Source organism: Lithobates pipiens, unplaced genomic scaffold (genome assembly GCF_037356315.1).
Source record: "Lithobates pipiens isolate NorthernLeopardFrog02 unplaced genomic scaffold, aLitPip1_a1.2 Scaffold_19, whole genome shotgun sequence".
In the NCBI taxonomy this organism is placed as follows: Eukaryota; Metazoa; Chordata; class Amphibia; order Anura; family Ranidae; genus Lithobates; species Lithobates pipiens.
Window position 1 is genome coordinate 189,141,115 of NW_027507764.1, and position 16,242 is coordinate 189,157,356.

The 16,242-nt window shown below is 40.4% G+C and overlaps 1 protein-coding gene across 3 annotated transcripts in view; it reads right to left on the bottom strand.

Annotated features, from left to right (window-relative positions):
- Nucleotides 1-16,242, bottom strand: part of CUL1 (cullin 1) — a 123,963-nt gene that overhangs the window by 18,669 nt on the left and 89,052 nt on the right. For all 3 annotated transcript variants that reach the window (XM_077491600.1, XM_077491598.1, XM_077491599.1), the window contains exons 9-14: nt 15,982-16,112; nt 12,163-12,270; nt 11,968-12,074; nt 11,789-11,837; nt 11,310-11,441; nt 9,711-9,828 (exon numbers count right to left, since the gene is read on the bottom strand). In XM_077491600.1, coding sequence (XP_077347726.1) covers nt 9,711-9,828; nt 11,310-11,441; nt 11,789-11,837; nt 11,968-12,074; nt 12,163-12,270; nt 15,982-16,112 — 645 coding nt within the window. The remainder of the gene's footprint in view (nt 1-9,710; nt 9,829-11,309; nt 11,442-11,788; nt 11,838-11,967; nt 12,075-12,162; nt 12,271-15,981; nt 16,113-16,242) is intronic.

The window sequence follows — 16,242 nt, forward strand, 5'->3', positions numbered from 1 at the left end:
CAGGTGCTTTAGAGGGCTGAAGGCAGTGCTGGTGAAGCCTGGCTTAGGATGTGTCTGGCATTAGCTGGAAGATGCATTAGCAAAAAGATGTCCATTTAGGAGGCGGGAGTGGAGAGGCGGCCGGTCAGAAAGCTAAAAGTGGGAAGGAGTGGAGAGTCGGGGAGCTATCGTCGCCAAGAGAGACACTGCGCTCTGGAGAGAGGACAGATGGAAGAAGCGAGCTGTGAGGGGGAGCCGCACAATGTCAGTGGCGCGGCCCGAAGACTTACCGACAGAAACTGCCACAAGGAGAAGGAGAAAGAGGCAGGTCTTCTCCATCTCCTGACAGAAGAACCACCAGAGGCAGAAGAGATTGGTCTGGAGAAGTTGCCAGGGAGCTGAGAGTGATGCCTCCTAACACTTCCTGCAGCTGTCAGACCTCGGGAGAGAAGTGTATCGGTCAGTACAGCTGCTCAGGAGAACTACGAGTGGAATTTACAGGAAGAAAAGTCTGCTGGGGAGTGTAGTGCTATACAGGCTCCAGTTGCAATGAATTCCGTTTCCCAGGGTAAGTTTATTCAGCTGTAAATCCTGTCTGAAGTGGAGGGCTTTTTAACAAAAGTGTTGGTACTTTCATTACAATGGAGAGTGGCAATTTTAAGGTGCTTTTTTTAAGTCCTCCAAACATGCTCCAAAGATGCCGCTTGCAGGAGGTTTTTCCCCACCCCACCAAGCACTGCCCCAGTGTGAAAGCATTCATTGATTTTAATAGAAACAGGCTTTCGGGAGCTTTTCAGGTGCTTTTTTTTTAGCGCCTGAGACATGCCTTAAAGAGGTCCTGCAATGTTGCAATGCTTCCCCTCTGGGATTTCATTTATCGGCTATAATAAAAGGGAAAAATTAGGAGGAAATTCATGGACATGTCTCTTCTCCCTCCAGCAAAAGAATCTGCACCTTCTAAAAAAATCAGAGGACAAATAAGATGAAAGACGTAGACCTATTTCTAGATCCTTTTTCAACTGATTGCAAGCTTTTTGCATATTTTTCAGTGTGATGGCAGACATCCTGAATTATGTGCTGGCCTTTTTCAGCATGTTGATCATGTACTGGAAGCATACAGGAACTTTGGCAGATTTGGATGGTTCAATTATGACAAATCATTTTGCCAACAATTAGCTGTTCAGCCATAAAACTTAAACGGGGGATGAAAGACATTAGGCTGTGGCTAAAGTTAATCTTGTCACAAGAACAGCCGGTTAACAGATTACGCCCAATTTAACCATCACATTTGTATAATCGGAAAAGGCGCCTGCTTTGCCCATAATAAAATCGCAGTGTAAGTGGAACACTGCTTGTAGATAAAGACACGATTGTTCTTTTTGTGCAGCACTCATCCGGTGGCTAAACATTACAAGATAATAAATAGCACAGCTCAAAGTTCACATGACATTTTTCAGAAAAGTCTGCATGCCAGTGAAGCTTCAAAGAATGCGTCCATTTTTGGACATATACCCAGACAGGGAGAAGGCCCCATTCCTAAGCAGTGGCTTCAGTTATGGATTCCTACTCCCTTCACGTGCTAGGCCAGGTTATGAGGTGGTTCCCAATTTCAAAATCGGTGGCGAGTTTTCCCCAGGTTGTAAGGGAAAAGATATTTAAGAAAATTTCAGAAGACCAGGTAGCAGACCCTTTTGGAAACTCTAGGATTTCCCTACTACAGCATTTTCTTGGAAAAAAAGACCTATCATGATTTTCTAGGATGGTTGCAATATAAGCCCTACCCCCAAAAAAAAGCCCCAATTAAGGTCTATGTAAAATCACGTAATCTGCTCTGTAAAAAGATTATATCATTTGCAGTGTGTGTCTTTATGTTACATTATTGCAGAAAATACCTTATTTACAGGACCACTGGGCGCTCACGTAACCCGCCAGAGCTCTCCTCCCAGCTGACATCAGCGGCTCCTCCCTCTGCAGTGCTTGGAGCGGGACTGACGTCAGCAGGGATCTCGGCCCCCTTCCTCTGCAGTGCTCGTAGCGGGAAAGAAGACCTCCGACGGCTCATGTGAGCGCCCAGCGGCACTGTAAATAAGGTATTTCCACAATAATGTAACAAAAAGACACACACACACACACACACACACATAACATATTATCCTTTTAAGGACTTTACAAGGACTTAAACTAGGGTTTATTTATGGGATTACAGGATTTGTATAATGTTGCCTCTTGAGCTGACAGGGAGGGGGGAGGAGGAGGAGGAGAGAGGGGTAGGAAAGGCAAGGACACAGGAATAAAAAAAAAAAAAAAAAAAAAAAACTTTTTTTAATTTTGTTTTTTTATTCTTGTAAAATAAAAAAATAAAGGGAAGAGCATATGCGCAAAACAGATTTCCTTTCAACGCAAAATTTGGCAATAATTTAATAATTCTAGTTTGTAATTCTAAAGTGACCATATTTTAGTGTTGTTATTCTGAGACTCAGGTCTGCTACTTTTTTTTTTTTTTTGTTATCCAAGGGCAAAAAAAACTTGCATGCTACTTACAGAGAAAGATGGGCCACGTGCAGGAACTGGCAGGATCAACCAGGTTTTTTAGAACATAGAGAGGGGGGTTACATGATACAGCACAAGCACTGTCTATCATGCTTTAAAAAATTTTTTTTTTTAGGGTTACAGCCACTTGAAGATCGTCAGCCAGATGGATTTGAGACTTCTTGCACACTTGATGCGTATATTAATATTTTGATCTCCAGACAAGTTAAGTGCAAAAAGAAAGATATCCCATCGAGTACAAGAAAGGAATCACAAAGGACTCCCAAGGCAAGAATCTTAGTTTTCTACAAAGAGATGAAGGTAGATCTCCAAATGGTCCAAAAATGGCAAGCAGAGTATGGTAACCTCAGTCAAAAAGTGGACGAAGGAAATGCCAAGAAGTGCAAGTTTGGAACATGTCGTCGTCAGCCATTATTTCTTGAGCTGGAAGACATCATCTGTGAATGGATTACTGACAAGAGAGCAAAGGCTTTAGTTGTGCAGAGGGCCGATATTAATGCATTCAGCCTTGCAATGGCACCAAAGTTTGAACTATCTCCAGAAGAATTCAAAGCATCACAACACTTGCTGGATGGCTTCCTTCAGTGATATGAACTGTCACTAAGAAGGACAACACTGTTCAAACTTGAAGACACTGAAGTTGTTAAACGTGCACTTGCATTCAAGTTCTTTGTTGATGGCATCCACTTGTCTAAATACCAAATTTCCAAACTGATTGCTATAGATGAAACTTCAGTGTTTATGGGCTAAGGATCTCAAACAATTGATCAGGGGGGTGCCTTGTCAATCTACATTCCCTCTACTGGTTATGAAAGTGCAAGTGTTACCTGTATTTTGGCAATTGGTCTGGATGGAAAGAAAGCCACAACTCTAATCACAAAGGGCAAGAAAAATAAGATTTAACGTGTTTTAGGCATGTTCTTGAAACCGAAAGCCTGGTGCACACAAGCAGTTAAATGCAAGTGGGTCGATTTAATACTGCCACTTGTTTTGAGAGGTGGCTAGTCTGGGATTCGGCCAGCCAACGCCACGCAAAAGACATGAAGAAATTCCTTGCAGAGAGAATAGTAATGATTCCCGCAAGAACGAATGCTCATCTCCAGACTCTTGATATTGCAAGCCATTCAAGGATCATTTGCTCACGGAATACACTGAAAATCGATTAGAGAGAAATCAGCGCGGAAATGCCATGAAGCCTAGCCCGCAAGAGTTTGTGACATGGGGGAAGAATCCATGAAATAAAATCACTGACAGCTGTGTTGCCAATGCACTGAGCAGGCTACATGGACAAGAAGTACTCGTTTAAGGAGAGTTCTATTGCTGTACATGAGAGATTAGGCCCAATGGTTTAAAAGGCAATAGTGATGCAATAAATTCAGGCCGGAATTGGGGGTTTGGAGAGTTATGACGATGTTTTAGAAGATGACATGACTATTTGAATAAGTGTAGATTATTTTACAACTAAATAGTGTAAATAAATAAGACATCCCCTGAAAATAAGCCCAAATGTGTTTTTTAGCCAAAATTAATATAAGACCTGGTCTTATTTTTGGTAAAACACGGTAGGGTGTTGTTCCCAAAAAGGAACTCAACTCCTTCCAATGAATATATCACCTTTCTTTCCCCAAAGGAACCTACATGAATGAGACCATTGACACATCTTTATGCCCTGTCTCATATTGCACATTTCATTGATTATATCTTACGGCAAAGGTTCCTTGTTGGTGAAAGCTGAAATTAACACTGATGGCATTCCGATTAACTCTACAGAAAATTGACAGAATTCAACTTTTGATTGCTGTCATCTTGAGAAGAAAGAAGGAACAGCTGAGGGAGATCCAATCCCTTCTGGGCCTGTTAGCATTCACATGTAGAATTAGCCCTGTTAGAAGTGTGCAATCTCAAAAAAATTCTATTACTGGTTTAAAATCTCAGAATTCTTACAGAGGATTGATTTGTTGGTATAGGCCAATTTTCCAGAAAATTTTAATGGTAGGTCTTTCTTTCAGGAACCTTTCATAGATTCTGATGCTTTACATCTGGCACCAAAAGGTTTTGTAACCTGGGTACTCAAGAAAGCTACAGAAAGTATAGTCCTTCCCAACAGTCCTTTTCACGGGTGTTGTGGCTTTGGAGTTATGGGGTCCTCGCCTTGCTAATAGGTGTATTTTGAGCCACGCTGATATCAAAGGAGTACTATTTGCAATTGTCCGTCATCCAAGTCTTTAGTGGTCATACCCTTTAAGGCATTTGATTATTTATTTTTTGCTTAAAATATAATGTCTGTCTGAAAGCAAAATTCACTTTTGGAAAATCTTCTTGCTGATTCACTCTCGTTTCCAGATGACCAATTTCGGCAACTTCTTCCATCGGCAGACAAAGGTGGTCGTGTATGCCCAGATTATTTATGGAACACGATTTGAAAGTGGCCTTGCTGGCTATTGAGAATTCTGTATCTCCACATACGTGGGCAGAATATTCTGCTTCCTGGGGAAAATGGGAAGCCTTTGCTAAATCAACGATTCTCTGCAGAATAATCCTCATAATGTAATGTTTTTGCCTTTTTTAGCCTCAATGAAAATGCAATTGTCATATAGCCATATAGGTAAATATTGGCAAGAATTTCATTTTTCTTTTTCTTATAGAAACTCCCAGCCTGCCCCAGTTTGTTTACTGTTACACAGGCATTAAAGGGCTATAAGAAAACTCATTTTGTTAAGGATAACAGAAGACCCACATCTAAAAAGATTTTGCTTCAATTATGCTCTGCCACTTTCCAAAATTGCTCCTCTACTTATGAGACTTTGTTGTTCAAACTAGCTTTTGAGGGGTCCTTTCGGAGCTTTAAGGATCTCTGAAATGATTCCACCCAACAAAAAAGTCCACAGACCAATGGGCCCACAGGGTCCCTAGGTCCTGCTTCACTAGGCAGAAAAAAAAACTGAGGCTGCAGGCTGGGGGGTTGTTACTGAACGGATCGCCCCTTGGACGGAACTAGAAAGTTCTGTTTTTTTTTGTACAAGTTAACATGGTTATGCCTAGTTCTCTCCTGAAGGTGGCGTAACAACTCGATGGTCTAAGTAAAGGAGCTGTGTCAGTCAGTGAACATAAGAGAAAAATGTTTATCTGGTTTAATGTACGAACGGGTTATATTGGATGATGCAGTGGTTAAAATTCTTATTGCAATATACAAGACTGATCAGATGGGTAAAGGTAGGTGGACTATTCCAGCAGATGTCAAGATTTGTCCAGTTCGGGTGGTTCGTCAATTGTTTTGGGCTCAACCGCCATGCCTGGGACAATTTTTTGTTTTCAAAAAAATGCTCATCACATTTGGGTTTGTAGCAATATACGTTTACATCCCATTCATTCTGGATTGGAGCCGCCTCTGAAGCCGCCAGGTCGGGTGCATTGGAAAAATACATATAAAAAAAAAAAATCTGGGTAGGTGGGAGTCCAATAGCTTAAAAGTGCATTTCCACCCTGACTTATTTAATTTTCTTTAGGTATTACATGCACTGTGTGGATTCATTGGGCACTCATATTTTGGACAAAAAAAAAAAAAAAAAAGAAAGTGTCTCAAAGGATTTACTTGGAGAATTAACTATGCCTTTAGAGCATTTCAAGGTTCTATGGAAGGGTATAAAAGGATTAAATTGGGGTCAACTTTAGGATACGTTAGCCAAATTGTCCCACTATTGGCCCCCTCCATCCATTTAATTATCCATTTAGGGGAAAATGATTTAGCTACGATCAGAACATTAGATTATTTATAAGACGCGACTTGCATAGATTTAAGTTGTCTTCTCCCAATACGACAGTGATTTTTTCTGAGATTGTTTCTAGGTTATCCTGGTTGTTTTCCCCACAACGCAGGGCTATGGAAAAAATTAGAAGAAGAATAAACAGAGCAATGGAAAAATACTTACCCTCTTTGGAAGGATTCTCCTACAGACACATTGAGTTAATATGAGGGCATCAGGGCCTATATCGTCAACATGGAATTCACCTTTCTGATATAGGCTTAGACATTTTTAATTTAGGCCTACATAGTTGTATTGACATGGCCGCAGGTATGGGTTAGGCTGGGGGTTTTCTTAAAAAAAAAAAATCCGGCTGGTAGGGACATTTTGGTAAATTCTGTGAAATATGCTCTAGTTCTAACAACTGAGCAACACAGTTAATGTTATTTGTTGTTATAATTTAATACATTGAGAATTTTGGTGAGATAAGATAAATGTTATTTATGGTAAACCAACAAAAGTGATGCAGCCATTTTCAAGTCAATTCTGTGTTGTTTACTATTTTATTAAGGTATAAGATATGGGGTTGTGGCCCAAAGAATTTTACTGAGAGAAAGCAACATCATGCGCCTCAGAAGCCCCCTGTTATGGTATGAAGGTGGACACTTAGTTATAAAAAAAATGGACACACAGCCAGCATTATATAACATATGAAAATACTGTTATTCAAACTAAAGAGGATCTCTGATCTCTCTGCTAGAAGTGGTAGGCATATTGTTTGTTAGAAAAAAAGCAAAGAAAAAAAAAGCAAAAAACACTACCGCTGACAAAGCAGCAGAAAGGTGGCACCAGTCACCCACAAGGCTTATGTGTGATTTTTCCCACACCTGTATGACTGACAGAAAGGACCAGAACCACTATTCTTCTGAAACGGCATTGGGGTTTTATAGTATATTTATGGGATCAAGCTAGCAGCCGTAACTAGCTAGGGCTCTTCAACCAGCATTTAGGAAAATGTATTTAACTGGCTACTAGAGTAGACAGTGACCAGTATAAGAACAGCATGTCGCCCATCCACAGAGTGATACCAAGCACCCAGATCAGCCATATAAACGACATAATTGCATCCAAAATTGGAACTCTAACAACTTTTTTAAATAGGCTTGGATAGAGTTGAAACCTCTAAAGATTTTATGGCTGTCTGTATCCACCTTCATCGTTTGTCCTGGTAACTACTGTCAAGGGGAAATGCAAAAATTATCACCAAAACAGGAGTAGAGCGGGTACCTATTAATGAGCACATTTATTCCACTGACCACTGTCAAGGGTGGGAGTTCCCATTATTCTAAGGGGATTTCCACTCTCCCTATACAGTGAGGGAAAAGTATTTGACCCCCTGCTGATTTTGTACGTTTGCGCACGGACAAAGAAATGATCAGTCTATAATTTTAATGGTAGGTTTATTATAACAGTGAGACAGAAAAACAAAAATATCCAGAAAAAAACACATTTAAAAAAGTTATAAATGGATTTGCATTTTGATGAGGGAATTAAATATTTGACCCCTTCGCAAAACATGACTTAGTACTTGGTGGGCAAAACCTTTGCTGGCAATCACAGAGGTCAGATGTTTCTTGTAGTTGGCCACCAGGTTTGCACACATCTCAGGAGGGATGTTGTCCCACTCCTCTTTGTAGATCCTCTCCAAGTCATTAAGGTTTTGGAGGCTGACGTTTGGCAACTTGAACCTTCAGCTCCCGCCACATATTTTCTATGGGATTGCGGTCTGGAGACAGGGCTAGGCCACTCCAGGACTCTAATATGCTTCCTTTTGAGTCACTCTATTATCATGCTGGAATACTCATCCATAACCCATTTTCAATGCCCTGGCTGATGGAAGGCGATTCTCACCCAAGATTTAACAGTACATGGCATCCTCCCTTTGTTGCAGTTAAGTTGTCCTGCCCCCTTAGCAGAAAAACACCCCCAAAGCATAATGTTTCCACCTTGGGGTCATAGGCAGCATTTCTCCTCCTCCAAACATGGAGAGTTGAGTTAATGCCAAAGAGCTTGATTTTGGTCTCATCTGAGCACAATACTTTCAACATCAGATGTTCATTAGCATACGTCAGATGGACCTGTACATGTGCTTTCTAGAGGAGGGGACCTTGCGGGTGCTGCAGGATTTCAGTCCCTCACGGCGTAGTGTGTTACCAATTGTTTTCTTGGCGACTATGGTCCCAGTTGCCTTGAGATCATGGACAAGATTCTCCAGTGTAGTTCTAGGCTGATTTCTCACCGTTCTCATGATCATTGAAACACCACAAGATGAGATCTTGCATGGAGCCCCAGACAGAGGGAGATTGATAGTAATTTTGTGTTTCCTCCATTTGCGAATAATCGCATCAACTGTTGTCACCCTCTCGCCAAGCAGGTTGGCAATGGTCTTGTAGCCCATACCAGCCTTGTGTAGGTCTACAATCTTGTACCTGACCATCTTTGGCCATAGTGGAAAGATTGGAATCTGATTGCTTCTGTGGACAGGTGTCTCTTATACAGGCAACAAGCTGAGATTAGGAGCACTCCCTTTAAGAGTGCTTCTAATCTCAGCTCGCTACCTATATAGAAGATACCTGGGAGCCAGAAATCTTGCCGATTGATAGGGCATCAAATACTTATTTCACTCATTAAAATGCAAATCAATTTAAAATATTTTTGAAATGCGTTTTTCTGGATATTTTTGTTATTCTGTCTGTCTTTCACTGGTAAAATATCCCTACCATTAAAATATTATAGACAGATTTGTCAGTGGGCAAACTCATACAAAATCAGCAGGGGATCAAATACTTTTTTCCCCTCACTGTAACAGTAAAAGATGGGACGCAATACCCAATAGTTTCTAACCCTTGCCCACTTTATTCAAGGCAAAAATAAATAGTTGCCTGGACTCAGACTTTAAGGTCTGGGGGGTTGGCACAAACTATTTTCAATATTATGGAAATTTAGTCCAATGATTTTTTTATTCTTAAGAGTGCTGGAAAGCAACATCAAGTCTACGGGCCCATTCACACCAAAACCTGCACATAACTGCGCATTTTTTACTGTATTTTTACATGCATTTGAAGCACGCTTGAATGCATTTTGCATGCGTTTTGCGCTGCATTTAGTACTACATTTGCAGTGCATTTTGCTATATGCACAGCTTTCATGGCTTAAAGGGGTGCGATGCAGTGCATTTCTTGCATTTGCGATGCAGAAAAATGCAGCATGCTCTTTTTTTTTATATGCCCATAGGATTACATTGATTGTAGGCTGTCTATGCAGTTGGAGTGCAGTTCAAAGTGCATCCAACTGCGTTCGGTGTGAAAGGGCCCCAAGTGAAAGACTGCGCTTTAATTAAATACTCCGGCGATAAATGTCTTAGTATAAGGTACTCACAGTCAAGAGGTTCTGAATTTGTCAGGTGCTTTTTAAACTGTTCATTTAAGTCTTTGCTGACACCAATGTCTTGGAACATCCTTTGCAGCTTTGAGGTATATTCAAAACCACAGGCTTGCTGTAAAGATACGAGTGATAAAGCAGTACAATTAGCTCTCCACCCTGACCTCAAATACCAAAACAGTGGATGTGGAGGTGTGACATAGTGACATATTTTAATTATGATTCAGTTAAGCAGTATAAAAAAGCAAATACATTTCATTCATGTAAATTAGTTTCTTCAAAGCTTGCTGAACCCTGCCCATACAGTATGACTTTTACAAGCAGGAACTTTTCTTTAGAGCAAAATACCAAGCTGGATTAATGCGTAAAAGAGCAAAGATACTCTCATGCGCAGGTCCATGGTTGATATGTCCCATCTCATTAGCTTAACTGTTCCTTCAAAGTAGAATATAGTACACGCCAATAAAGTCAGTGCAGCACTGTAATAATATGGGTTCAGCAGGCTATACTACTTTTGTGACCAACATTATTTTGAAGATTAGATGCCCATACCAAGTTTAGCTCAGCAGTCAACTTGACACTAGGGATGATTAAAGGGATTGTAAAAAGGCTTGTTCTTTTTATCATTAACAAATTTGTCATACGTACCTCCACTGTGCAGTTTGTTTTTCATAGAGTGGCCCCGATCATCCTCTTCTGGGGTCCCCTGGCGGTGCCATCAGCTCCTCCCCACATCGTATAATCCCCTAGGAGAAACACTCTCCGGGTTGGGGGGGGGGAGCTGGTCACCATCAGAAGTTTTTTTTAACCTTAACGCATAGGATGCATTAAGGTGCAAAAAACACAAGGGTTTACAACCCCTTTAACTAAAACTGAAGCACTCAACTCGGTGCAGCTGTGTATAGTAGCTAATCAGCTTCTAACTTCAGCTTGTTCAATCGAGCTTTGACAATAAAAACCCAGAAGCTGATTGGTTTCTATGCAGAGCTGCACCAGATTTTGCACTCTCCAATCAACCCCTAGGACCGATTTTACTGACCATGGGTCTGAGAACTAGAAACACACAATTACACATTTCTAGTTCTCCACTCAAGGTTATTTAAACGTTCTCTGAGCAAGTTGTATTTTACACTTGGATGTTGTATTGCAGAAAAATACACAAAAAAAAAACGCAAAGAATTTAAGTGGGCTTATTATCAGTGTCTTATTAGGCATCTTTAATAAGATATTCTGTATTGCTTCAAGGTAACCAATTACATTTGTGTATAGCATGCAAAACAGGAGGACCATTAAAATACAGATGGGAAAATACTGATCTTTTCAAGGGGCAAAAATACTAAAAATGTATGTTCACCTTTTATAATTATAGGTTTGAAAATGCAGCCAAAAATCTTTTTAAAAGCCCCACTATACAGTAAAGATGAAAAGAACCAGAAAGAAAATCAATTTACCGCTATACAATCTACACAGCACCGCAAAACATTTTTACTGCTATTATACCCAAGAGAGGAGTTACATCTAAAAAAAAAAAAAAAAAAGTCTTCCTACCTAGGTTACTGATCAGCTAAACAAAAGATATACTCTCAAATCACTTACCTTAAGTTTGGATATCATACTTGCTTCTGCATCATCGCTGGCACTGTTTTGATGCACTAAACGTTTTGCAAGCATTTTTGCATAGAATTTCTGAAATACATCCTTATCTTCTATGTATTTAAATACCACCATCTGCAGAAGGAAATTTTCAGAGTTCATAACAATCCCTTTGCCTTTATCAATTAAAAGGGTAAAATGAAAAAACACAAAGAACATGCCAAATACATTAAATAGCCATCTAAAAGGAGCAATAGCAGGTCTTTGCACTAGTACATATCGGTATATTTAAGTACAATAGGAATTGGAAGAAGTGAGTTTAAAACAAACACATTCAGAAAAAAAAAAAAGTTTTAATGCAATTTGCACAATTGATGCATTTTAATTAAAAAAAATATGGCTACACGCGGTTTTTAAATTGTACTTTAAACTTGTAATAGATTCTTTCAATATAGAGCAATGATAAAAATGTTGATTCTTACAACTTGATTAAGTGTGTCTTCCAATTCTGCCTCTTCTGGATTCTTGGAGCTATGATTAAAAAAAACAGAATAGAGTATGAACATAAAGTGCATACAAAGCCAAGAAGAAAATGTGAATACTCACAGATAGAGGAAGGATGAGAGTGTAAATTGTTTTTAGAATGCTAAAAGAGGCTTACCTCTTCTTTAGTAGAGAGTCACAATAGCGGGCAAGTAGCTCTGGAGATTTGCTGGAAGACTGGGCCATTTTCGTCACTGCATTGTTATTTATAAATCGGCCACAAGCCTGTAGTGAAAAGCAGACTTGTATGTGGAAATTGTTCTGAATTAGTGGGTAAAACAGTGATTAGAACACAATATATAAAAATACATACCTTGTCCAAAGCAGCCACAAACCCTGCATCATTGTTGAATGCTGACATTACTAGTGCATTATATTTCTTGTGGACATCCAAGACTGTCTGTACATACATTTTTGGATCCTGGGAAAACATCAAAACAGTTTGTGTAATAAAATAATACAAATACATGCACACATTTACATACATACATCTATCTCTATTTATATCTTTCTCAACATGATGTCACACCACTTCCTCAGACTCAACCTTTCTGAAACAGAGCTTATAATTTTTCCTCCAGCCCCGACTTCTCCATCAAGATCAATACTACAACCATCAGTCCCTCCCCACATGCCAAAGTACTAGGTATAATCCTAGACTCGGACCATTCCTTTCAGCCCCAAATCCAATCACTAACCAAATCATCCAGACTTCACCTCCGAAACATCTCCAAATAAGCCCCTCCACAAAGCAACTTATTCACTCCCTTGTTATCTCTCGCCTTAACTATTGTAACTCCCTCCTCATTGGCCTTCCTCTCCGCAAGCTATCATGAATGCTGCTGCCAGAATCATCCACCTTACCGACCATTCGCAGTGTCCACCATTCCTCTCTGCCAAACCTTCCACTGGCTTCTCATTGCCAAACGAATACAGTTCAACACACTAACAATAACATACAAAGCCATTCACAATTCTGCCCCAACCTACATCACCAATCTTATCTCCAAATATCACCCAAACCATCCCTTCCGCTCCTCCCAAGACCTTCTGCTCTCTAGCTCCCTTGTCTCTTCCTCCCTTGCTCATCTCCAGGACTTCTCCAGAGCCTCTCCCATCCTTTGGGACTCGCTGCCCCAATTTGCCCAGTTATCTCCTACTCTGTGCACTTTTAGGCGATCCCTGAAAATTCATCTCTTCAGGGAGGCCTATCCTGCCTCCAGCTAACAACCGAATCTTCTACTTCCCTCATCAGTTCATCCCTCACAATCCCTAAGTTTTGTTTCACCAGCCCCTCCCTCATATATTGTTAGCTTGCAGGAGCAGGACTCTTCTAACCCTCTTGTACTGAATTGTACTGTTGGTAGTGTCTCCCTTTACATTGTAAATCACTGCACATGCTGTTGGCGCTCTATAAATCCAGTAAAATAATATCTATTACACCGATATAAACACACAGTTGTGCTCAAAAGTCTGCATACCCTGGCAGAAATGACATTTTGGCATGGATATTGAAAATATGACTGATCATGCCAAAAGACCATCTTATTTAATGATCATGACCATGTAGTCATTTATTATAACAGCTGTTTGGCTCCTTTTAAAATCACAACAGAAATCACCCACAGAGCCCTGATTAAAAGTTTACATACCCTGGAATGTTTGGTCTTGGTACAGACACACACACACACACACACACGTACGTAAAAAAGGCAATTAAAAGTTAATTTCACACATCTGTCGCTTTTTAATCTGCATTAGTGTCTGTGTATTGAGTTTGTTGCCAATGAGTTTGTTAGCTCTCACATGGATGAGCAGGATAGATATTGAGCCATAGGGGGCAGAAAAGAATTGTCAAAATACCTGCGCAACAAGGTAATGGAACTTTATAAAGATGGAAAAGGACGTGAAAAGATATTCAAAGCCTTGAATGTGCCTTTCTGTACTGTTCAATCACTAATTAGGAAGTGGAAGATTTGGGGATCTCTTGATGCCAAGCCAAGGTCAGGTAGACCAAGAAAGCTTGTAGCCACAACTGCCAGAATAGTTTGGGATACAAAGAGAAACCCACAGACAACAGGCTGCTCTGGAAAAAGACAGTGTGGTTATTTCAAGGAGCACAATACGCTGACACTTAAACAAAAGCGAGCTGCATGGTTGAGTTTTCATAAATAAGCCTTAATGAGATAAGTAATGCTGCAAAAAAGTCTGATTACAATATGCCCAACACCCTGACGTGCCACTCAGCTTCTGGCACACTGTAATCTGGAGTGATGGGACCAAAATAGAGCTTTATGGTCACAACCATAAGTGTTGTGTTTGAAGAGGGGTCAGCAAGACCTACAATGACTAGAACACCATCCCCACTGTGAAGCATGGTGGAGGCATTTTGCCAAGGCGAATTGGCAGCTATGCCACTTTCAAGAATTCGGGATCTCAGATAACTATTACAAAAGACTGCACGCCGTCACTGATGCTAAGGAGGCCATACACAGTATTAAGATCTAAGGGAATGCAGACTTTTGAACAGGGGTCATTTAATTTGTTTACTTGTTGCAATGAATACAAATTCCATAAGAAAAAAGAAAATGTGTTTTGCCTGCTCACTCATGTTTTCTTTAAAAATGGTACATAAATGTATATTACCAATTCTCCAAAAGGTATACAAACTTTTGAACACAAATACACACAAAATATATATTTATTTTTTGCTATTGCCTTAACTATTAGATAAATATTTATAACTTACATGAAATTGTAAAAATTGTACGTTCCCCGATACCTTGCCCTCTAAAATCAAACGTTGTGTTTTTAAATGCCAAGAAGGAATTCCACTGACAATAACTTATTTATTTGTCTGGCCCCAATCTATATGGGCTGTCTCGCAAGAATCAGTGGTGCTCATATATGAAGCCACTGAATATTGCAAAAATGACACAGGTTACAACAAAGCTGAAGAAGCAATAAAAGCATCTGCCCATCTTACCCATGGAGTGTCCCCACTCTCCCACTTCCAGTCAGAGCGCGGTGATCTGAGAGGAAGTTCGGCCCCCTCCTTGTCCCATAGCCTTCTGGAACCCATCACAGGTCCCCGAAGACTGTAGGGCCATTCACAAAGCACAGCGTGGCACATGCATGCAGTCGGAAGCTTGTTGTGAAGCTGCAAAACTTTACTGCCGGTTTCCCTTAGTGAAGATGCCGGCTCCTGCACCTGAAGCCAATCGAAGAATTGGCTTGGATAAGGACAGCGCTGGATCCAGGGGGAGGGAAGTGTCCTTATATCAAAGTCAGAAACGACAGTATTTGTAGCTGCTGAGTAAATTTTTTTTTGGGGGGTGGGGGGAGTTGGGACGGACTAGAGCTCCTTTTTAAAGTGCTTGTAAACCCCATGAAATCTGAACAAAGCAGATATCTGTAGTGTTTACACGTCCCTGCCCAAAACTCTGAGTGACGTTTTTCTCTGATGCTTGTCTATTTAGAATATAGCTCTGCATGTGCCTTCATTCCTTTGCCCATGGGGGGGGGGGGGGGGGGGGGAATGTCCCTTTCCTCCAATCAGCTCTCTCACAGTGTATAAGAGCTGTAACTGCAGCTCTCCACCCCCACCTCACAGATGATCTCACAGATCATTTCATCTCTGTATCACCTAAAGCTATTCACTTCATTAGCTATTTGAGGGGGTTTACAACCACTTTAATTTACCTTTAGCCTTTCTTCATACCCAATCTGGTGCGTTACTACATGCATGTTAATAAGTAGTATTTTGCACATTAACATGAGCTGCATTAAAGCAGCCCATTACCTTTAAATGGGCTGTCACACGCTTAAAACCAGGCATGCACTGTTAGTTAATGCACAGCATCCCCTGCGCAATGTAATGTGCTGAAACACATGCATGTTTAGGTGTACAGGCAAGGTGCATTGGGGAGGCAATAAAAATAAATGGCACTCCATATCCGATGCTACCATGTATTGCAGTTATGCAAGTTTTTTCACACATTGCCACAATGCATAAATGTAAGCCTGCCTAAATGTCAACACAAATCAGAAGATGAAGAAAAGTCGATGAGGCTTCCAAGCTATGTGTACAAGTTTCAGCCCTATTCTTAGTGGTGTAACAAACATTACTTACATTCTGTGCTGCTTCCCCACATTTTTCTATAGCAGCAAGTCCTTGATTGTGGATATGCGTTTCTAAAAGTTTTTTCAGCTCTCCCAGACCATCCTGTATTCGCGATACAAGATTGTACATTCGCCCCAGATCTGAAAAACGAAAATGAAAATGCCATATGGTTCAACAAGCAGTATGTAGAGCCTGAACACTAAATTTCATTTTTTTTTTAAAAAGGGAGTAAACTAAAATGTTTTACTATGTTATGTTTGCATTGTTAGT